Source organism: Solanum pennellii, chromosome 1, assembly GCF_001406875.1.
Source record: "Solanum pennellii chromosome 1, SPENNV200".
Taxonomy (NCBI): Eukaryota; Viridiplantae; Streptophyta; class Magnoliopsida; order Solanales; family Solanaceae; genus Solanum; species Solanum pennellii.
The window spans coordinates 91,211,241-91,219,973 of record NC_028637.1 but is presented as its reverse complement, the minus strand read 5'-3'; the positions used below and the strand labels follow the sequence as shown (position 1 = coordinate 91,219,973).

Below are 8,733 nucleotides of genomic sequence, written 5' to 3'. Positions count from 1 at the left end.
CCATATTGACAGCTCTTGGCGGAAGTATTATTTTTCTTAATCACGACGCAGCAAGCTTGATAGGAAAAACATTTTTTCTTTCATTCTAAGATTTAATATAACAACTAATATGAATCGTGATTGCTACAAATTTACGGCTCATAATAAAATGATGGTATACTGTGCGACTGAGCATTTATTAACTAGTTGCTATTTAAACACATAATTACAAGGCATTAATCACAGAGTATTAACTGCACAATTCTTCTTAATCTCTCCACTGCTACCACGCTTTTCTACTTCTCACTCTCTCTATTATTCTTCTCAATCTCGTCATCTTTCTACCACCGGAGGCCGGTACTAACTTCCCGGCGACATCTCCGATTTCATCTCCTCTAGTTCCTTCCACAGAGACTCTTTCTCCGACTCCAAATTATCCAGCTCTTTCTTCACTGCCAAACACGCCATAGCCAAGTCATCACCATCATCCCCCCGCGAATTTCGAACTATCCCCGCCTTATCCTTGCACACGTGTTCGATTGCCAATTTGCTAACCGTCATGTACGGCATTTTCCCCATCGGAAAATCAGTCTCCGTCGCCGGAAACTTCAAACTCCATCCTATCTTCCCCACCACCTTATCCACTATCGGAAACACCGTTCTGGCGTGTACTTCCCCACCTAATAACCCCTCCGGCGCAAACAAATTAGCCCAGGTCACTTTCCCGCTCTCATCCTTAGGGACAATATTGTTGCTCTGTACGTCGTCGTTTTGGATTTTGCTCGAATTAACCGAACTCCGGATTGAAAAATCACCCAATTGAGGTTTAAAGTGAAGGAAAAGGCTAGGGTTTCCATTACCTAGAAAATTAAACTCCGCACGCATTGTCATGGGTGCTTCAATAGGAGAACCAAGAGATCCGACTCCGGTTTTGACAACCAAACCGAAAGGCCGGTCTGAATCATTGGGCCGGTAAAACAGCTTCAGAACCGGACCGGATTGGAAAAAGGTACTGAAACTCAAACATAAATCTTTGTGTTTGACATCATTACTGCTAGTTTCAATACAAGACCGTAATGGAAAACCTAATGTGTTTAATGGGATTTTGACTTTCACAATTGGGTTTTGATTTTCTCGAAATTTCAATGAAGCTTTCATTATTTTTGCAAAGGTGAATTCTCCTTTGAGAAATGTTGTAGAGCTTTAATGGAGGCTCTTGCCATTTCTTTCGATTGTGTAGCTAAAGGTTATTTTCATCGTTTTTAATTTTGGGAGGTATATAGTATAGTTGCTATAAAGGGTAAACATTAAGTGATGTGGCAACTGGTGAGCCATTTGCTACTTTAATACGGACTTCAGACACTTGATTTTAATTTTATTTTATAATTAATTAAAAATCAATTATTTTAAAATTATTATTTTATTAAAATAAAATAATATTAGAATGATATTCGAACAAATAAGTTTATGTTTTTTATTTTTCGTATCAAATAAGTCCATAATTAATTATAAAAATTTAATATATTAATGACTAATGAGCATATATTTGTTGTCATAAAAATCTCGTAAGAAGCATATTCTTTGAGATTCGATTCGATGATATATCCCTTTTCTATTATTCTTAGACGGATCTCTCACTTTTGAGGAAGAAAAAGACTTCAGGATTGCACATAAGGGATTGGTGGTTAATTTTGTTGGGTTGGGCTGAAAGTCTAACCAATGTTTGTGGGCCGGGCTAATGCTAAAGTGATCACATTGGGAGATTTTTGTTCTAGAGAGGATTACATACATAGATATAACTTCTTTAAAAAAGGGTATACACAAATAATTTATCTCTAAATTGTTATTCCACTTTCAATATAGAATAAGCATAATATCTTATCGGTTTTGAAAAATGACAGTTTTTCCTTTTAGTTTTTTTTTAAAAAAAAAGAATGACCTTTTTTCCCTTTTTACGCAACACTTTAATTCAGTTTTTGATATGACGTTTTTAATGCCATAAGTTTAAAGGACATTTTGGTAAATTTAACATAAGTTTAACTGTTTAATTTATGATCACAAGATAGAAAAGTCTTATTTATTTTCTTAAACTCCTTACCAAGTCAAACTAGGTCCATTCTTTTTTAAAATGGAAAAAGTACTACAATTTTAAAATAAGTTACCCTACAATTGTGTTTGAATCAAAGGTGGAATAAGTTCATTCAAAAATTAATTACAAATCATTTTTTCTTTATTTCTTGTACCAAGTGAGCTCTTAGTTAATAATTATAAAGAAATTGACATATTTTCATATTTGAATAATTTTTTTAATTCAGAATGAGCATAGGTTTGATACACAAAAATCTCATGAGAAGCACATAGAGGGATTGGCTGTTAGTTTTGTTAGGTTGGGCTGAAAGTTTAACTAATGTTTGTGGGCCAGGCTAATGCTAAAGTGATAACATATGACTTCTTTTCTACAAAGGATTACGTAGATATACCTTTTTTTTTAAAAAAAAATGTTATATCATACTCCATCCGTCCACTTTTATTTGTCATGTTGTGATTTTCAAAAATTAATTTGACTAATTCTTAAACCTAAATTAAACTGCATTAATTCGATATTTAAACAAAAAAATTATATATTTAAAAACTATATGAAAAGTATTATAAATTGCAATTTCTTTTATTATCAATATGATGACAAAATGTATCTTAAAATATTAGTCAAAGTTCTTATAGTTTGACTCTAAAAATAGAAACCATGACAAACAATAGTGGATGGACGGAGTATTTATTTTAGAAAAAATTACATAAATACACAACTTAAGATATCATAATCTCTTAATTTTTCTATTATTTAAAAAATTACAGAAATTCTCTCTAGAATACATTCATCCCATCCTCCCTCAGATGCATACCTCCGATTCTCTATTATGTAATGTATCATTTGTGATGTATCAAACATTCAAATAATATATCTGAGAGTAATAAGGATTAAAACGACACTTATTTTAAAACAAATGAAGTACATATATAAATCATCATTAAAGATGAATTTATTTTTTAAACCACTAATCTAAATAGCATAATAAAAAAATAATTTCAATAGCACGGCTGCACTTAATATTTTTATGCATTTATCAAATAAATATGAGCATAATGTGCAATTTCAACAACATTCACATAAAATCAGAAAAGAAGAAGAAGCGAGTATTTGTTACTCCCTCTATTCAATTTTAAAGTATTCTAATTTTAATATTAATTATTTATTTTAAATTATATTGTATAATTATTAAAATTTATATATTAATTGATATCACTGTTTGCCCTAAAAAATGCATATTGAATTTGTAAGTGAGGATGTTAAGAGAATTAAGTGATCAAATACAATAAAATAACAAATAGTACTGAACGTAAAAAATAAAAATTAAGCTGACACTAATGACTCTCATAATACATCGTAGCTGACATGAGTTACTTGACAAGATAGAAATAGTAGATTTTTGATTAGCAAAACAAATTTTATCATATATTCTGTCATGTCCTTACATGGAAAATGTTGCATGATTTATATACAAAATTTGCAACTATTTCGTGTATATTTCAGCTTTAATCGCTTTATCAAGTTAATTTGTTGTCGAGTTTTAACTATTTATGAAGCAATATCATTAGTCTTTAATATCATTTTGCATGATTTATATATAAAATTTGCTATTATTCGATGTAATTTCGAGCTTCAACCACTTTATCAAGTTAATTTGTCGTCAAGTGTTATTTAGCTATTCTATTAATTAATACCATTTGTCTTTTACGTGTTATAATCTAATTTGCACATATTTACATTACGTTTATCCTATACATAAATATCATAGTAACATGTATAATTCATTTGTTACTTTCTAACAAAAAAATATGACAAGTAAAATGAATAGAAAAATTATTTTATTAAATTATAATTATTTTATTTATTTCTCAGATTATAATTATACTCCAGTTCAATTCTAAAATAGGTATTTGTTAAACCATCAAATCTTTTAGACCTTTATTGCTTATTATCAATAATTCATTTTTGGATTCTATTATTTTTGGCATTGTGATATCTTTTACACTATTAATCTAGTCATAATTTGTCTTAGTATCAAATAACTCTTTAAACAATTTAATTATGTATAACTTAGATTTTTTGGAGAACATATTATTTTTAATATATATCAAATCAGTTCATAAATTAGAATAATATCAATATAACTAATATGTATTTCATTGATTTTAATATTAGTTGAGATATGAAATAACTAATGAGACGTGTTAGATATGTATTATTTATTTATTTTATTTGGCTAAATTTCCTGCTTAATACGCATTGCACTATGATATTATAAGTTTATAACAAAGGCTATTAGTATACAAATAAACACGACTTAAGACAAATTATCTCTGATACACTAAAACAACAATACATATATATCAAAAAACATACTTCTTTTGTTTGAAAATAAGTGATTTATTAGACTTTTTTTCGTAGTTTAAAATAAATGAATTGTTAAAAATTCAAGTTGTATTTTATATTTATATTTTTAGGTCATAATTTCAAGAGAATAAATCGTTCACATTAATTAAAATAAATATTTTGAATTATTTATATTTTAATAATAATTTGGAAAATGGTATTTAATTTACTTGGTAAATCTGCATTGAATTACTAATTTATTAATTTTGAAATGGAGTATTTAATTACATATGATTAATTCTAGTCAATAGTCATTAGTAATACATGTAGTTCACTAATTACAATTTGTTTTATTAGGTGTCAGTGAAGGAACAATTACAAATACGAAGATTACACATTCAGGTGCGGATCTAAAGCTGCAAAATTTTGAATCTCAAAACTTTAATCGCCCAATTCTCTCTGCCCAAACCAAAACCCTAGCATTTTCAGTGCTTTTGTTTTGGTTAAATTCTTTCATTTTTTGGGTGTACTTATCTGCTTCAATTTCACTCTGTAACGGCCGATAATGGAGTTTGGGAGGAAGAGAAGAGGTGGCGGTGCTTTCGGTAGCAGTGGAGGCATGAAGAAATCAAGAGATGGTTAGTTTTTTCTTTCTACGTCTACTTCATTTTCTCGAATTTTACGCCTTTTTGTTGTAAAAGCGACGAGTTTTTTTTATAAAAGTGATCATCTTTATAGTTTTCGGAGTTGTTTAATGTTACAGTAAAGGTGAGGTGATTTTGGACTAAAATTAGGTTATTTGCAGCATTGTACTATGTGAAACTGTGAATAGTTGGATCTATTAAATATATTGGTAATTGCTAATGTCACCGGAAATTATGAACTAAAGAGAAATATTTAATCTTTTGTAACAGAATCAGAATCCTTTACGACTGGTGTAGGAAGCAAATCAAAGCCATGCATGAAGTTTTACAGGTTTCATGCTTCATCTATTAAAAACAAGTGTTTCTCAATTTGATTCATTTATGTTATAATGTTTTGTAATGCTTGAACCATAAAATTTGGAATAACAAGCTTGTTATGGTAAAAGAAAAATCCAGATGTTGTTGGAGCACTACATATCTGTCATCATGAATGTAAAAACGAAGCCCCAGGGTTTAGTTCAAGTAGCAAAAATTGAGGGACTTGTGAGTTGTGATTTAGGTCACAGGTTTGAGCCTCGTGCCTGCAAACCAAACATGCTATTCAAGTGGAGAAGGGTAGAGGGGAGGGCCTGTTACCCCTAGTTTCGAAGGCTGCTGTTGGTCTTAAAGGTTGGACCTAGACTATTTCTCGCTCATAAAAATTAAAATATAGGAAAAGGGGAAAGAAATAAGCACTCTTTACTCTGCGTCTCCTGATATTTTCAATCAGCTGTATTTACTCACAGGTTCCCTATAGAAAATTTCTATACCATTGATAAATGTCCAAGCCGAAGTGTTGGATCAAGTATTGTTCATCTAAGATATGTCGTGGGAAGATGTTTTTCAAGTTTGAGGTTGAGTGTGGATGTGTGTGAATAGAGCCTGAAATTGATACTCGTCAAACTTCCCATATTTTCTATATAATTTCTGTTAAACCTAATCTTTATTACTGTATTCTCTAAGTCCCCATAGCTAGTATGCCTGTGTTGTGACATGCTAGGTTTTAGCTACTGGACTAAATTAGTGACAATGTTCTCTAATAGAACCATAACTGTCTGGTAGCCAACTACACTGACAGTACTGGAAGTCATGAATACATCTGGGATTCTGGGGGTGGTATATGAACTTAGTACAATTGTTTTCCTCATTTTTAATTATTCAGTGATTGTAGTGTTTTGTATTGTTGGTTGAACTGATCAATTTTATTAATACCAAAACAAGTGCACATTACAAAACCAAGTAAGTGCTGACCACTTCTCATACTAAGATTGTAGTGTTTTAGCTAACTGTTCTTTATCGTACAATACAAGCATTAAAAATCCAACTTCTTCAATAACGACAAGAAGATCAAACACGAAACTTTCTTTTCGTAGCCAGCTAATACTGCTAACTGAAAAGTTCTTAAATGGTATATGGACAAAAAAGATACTGTCGTTATAATGTTAACTTTATCAAAAAAAGAAGAAGAAATATTGTCGTTGTAGATATGGAGTCTATATGTAATGGTCAACGGATGTAGGTAAGCTGAACTTTTGTCTGGTTAAACCATTACTTATATCATTCCAATATGGGGAACATTATTTTTATTGAACTTAATTAGGTCACGTATTTACAAATCTGCATGTCAATGTTGGACAAGTGTATTATGTTTAGAACCTCTTGTGTTACAAACCGTTAGTTATCTTAAGTATTGAAATAAACTTGTTCTTTATGGAATTGATATAAAAATCACATAGGCAACCTTACCTCAACTATTTTTGAGGTTATGGTGTGGTCGACGTCATCATTGCTGCTATTGTACCATATATAATAATTATCATCAAACATTTCTTAAATGTTACGTATATGCCAAACATGCAAACCTGGAAGCATCATAACTTTTTTTTTGTGTGTGTGTGTTCGACTATTCTTCATTTGAAATTGTAATTTTAACTCGCCTTTGTGAGTTGTGGTTAATAGATCTGATTTATGTTTTGAGATGGAACTGTTTAGCATCAAGAATTCAGTGTAGATGAAGAATGAACCCGGTAAATCTATCTATTTAGTTCAGGCTAAAGTTCCTCGTGTACCTTCTCTTTCCAATTTCATGTAATCAGAAAGCATTTGATCTATGAGCTGATTTACCTGGCATCCAGATTAATGATTCTGGTGTTGGTTTCTCGTGCATCATGCCATACAATTATGGAACAAGCTCATTTGATATTCATATGGTCATTGTTTAGTGAAAAATATTTTTAGCACTATTACTTGGTATATTAGTTTTCAATCATCTCTTGCAGTCACAAGTAAGTTTCATGTTGAATAGACAGGTTTTTTTAAAGGTGGTAATCTTATTTCAGATAGTAATATTTTCTTTCTAGTGCCATGATATTCATATATAGCAACCACTCTATGTAAGTAATAGTTAGGTAGTGTTTGCTCAAACAATGTTATGAGCTTGTAAAATAGGAAGGGAGAAAGCTAATACTTTAAACATGCTAGCGTTTAACAATATTCATCCCAGTGTTTTCTCTTTTCTTGGCTCCATTTGCCTGTCTCTTTGGTTGCTCAGCTGCGCATACACTAACATTCATTTTCTTGATGTGGTGTAGCACTTCTGGATGCTCATTTGGGGCGGGATGTCACTTTCTTCATTATGTTCCTGGCTACACTGCTATGAGCCAGCTATCAAACATGGGTTCAAACCCAGCACCTCCATTTGGAAGGAACAGTGCATCTTTTAGTGATGGTCCTGGCCCAGCTGTGAAATCAAAGTTCTGCAGCAAGTTCAACACTGCAGAAGGGTGCAGGTTTGGTGATAAGTGCCACTTTGCTCATGGCGAGATGGATATTGGGAAGCAAGTGCGTCCAGCGTACGATGATTTCCAAGCCAAAGGTCCTCCGAGTGGGTTCTCAGGTTACCTTGAACCGTCCCAACCTGGTCTAGCTGCTACAAACTTTGGAGCATCTGCAACAACTACCATTAGTGTAGATGCATCTCTTGCTGGAAACATCATAGGGAAGAGTGGTGTGAACTCAAAACACATATGTCGGGTTACTGGTGTCAAGCTCTTTATAAGGGAGCACGAAACGGACACTAACAAAAGAAATGTTGAACTCCAAGGAACCTTTGATCAGATTAATCAGGCGAGTGCCATGGTGAGGGAGCTCATATCGAATATCAGTACACCTACAGGCGGGCTGAAGAATGCTGCCCCATTTTCTCGAGGTCCTCCTGGCCCACTTAAAACAAAGATGTGTGCGAATTTTTCAAAAGGTTTGTGCACATTTGGAGAGAAATGCCATTTTGCTCATGGGCCCAGTGAGTTGCAGAAGCCATTGACTTGATTTCATGGCATTCATACTGTGTATTAGCAAAAATATTGCTTGCTTATAGGAGATAGTACAAGGATAAACGTTGAAAGGATACTGTCTGTGCTGTGTTAGTGTAATATATATCCGTTTAGGATGAGGGTTGCCCAGGTATGTCATATCTGTATATTGGTGACTGGAAAACGCTTCTATTATGTGAGTCCTTAGATAGGATCTTGTTACTGCCGCTTTAGAATAATTGGGCTTCAAAATCGAGAAAATGTCAAAATTGCTCAGTACAATCCTTTTTATATCTCTTTTTAGCACCTAACCATGATGAATATTTCC

General features: G+C 32.2%; 2 protein-coding genes across 2 annotated transcripts; one reads left to right on the top strand and one right to left on the bottom strand.

The window, feature by feature from the left end:
• Positions 1-339: 339 nt before the first annotated feature.
• On the bottom strand, positions 340-1,137 carry LOC107024872. The gene has a single exon (XM_015225809.1). The coding sequence runs from the start codon at positions 1,135-1,137 to the stop codon at positions 340-342; it is 798 nt and encodes a 265-aa protein (XP_015081295.1).
• On the top strand, positions 852-8,716 carry LOC107027180 (zinc finger CCCH domain-containing protein 31-like). The gene is made up of 4 exons (XM_015228398.2): positions 852-988; positions 4,769-5,049; positions 5,326-5,386; positions 7,686-8,716. The coding sequence occupies exons 2-4, from the start codon at positions 4,977-4,979 to the stop codon at positions 8,419-8,421; spliced, it is 870 nt and encodes a 289-aa protein (XP_015083884.1). The 5' UTR covers positions 852-988; positions 4,769-4,976; the 3' UTR covers positions 8,422-8,716.
• Positions 8,717-8,733: the final 17 nt, after the last annotated feature.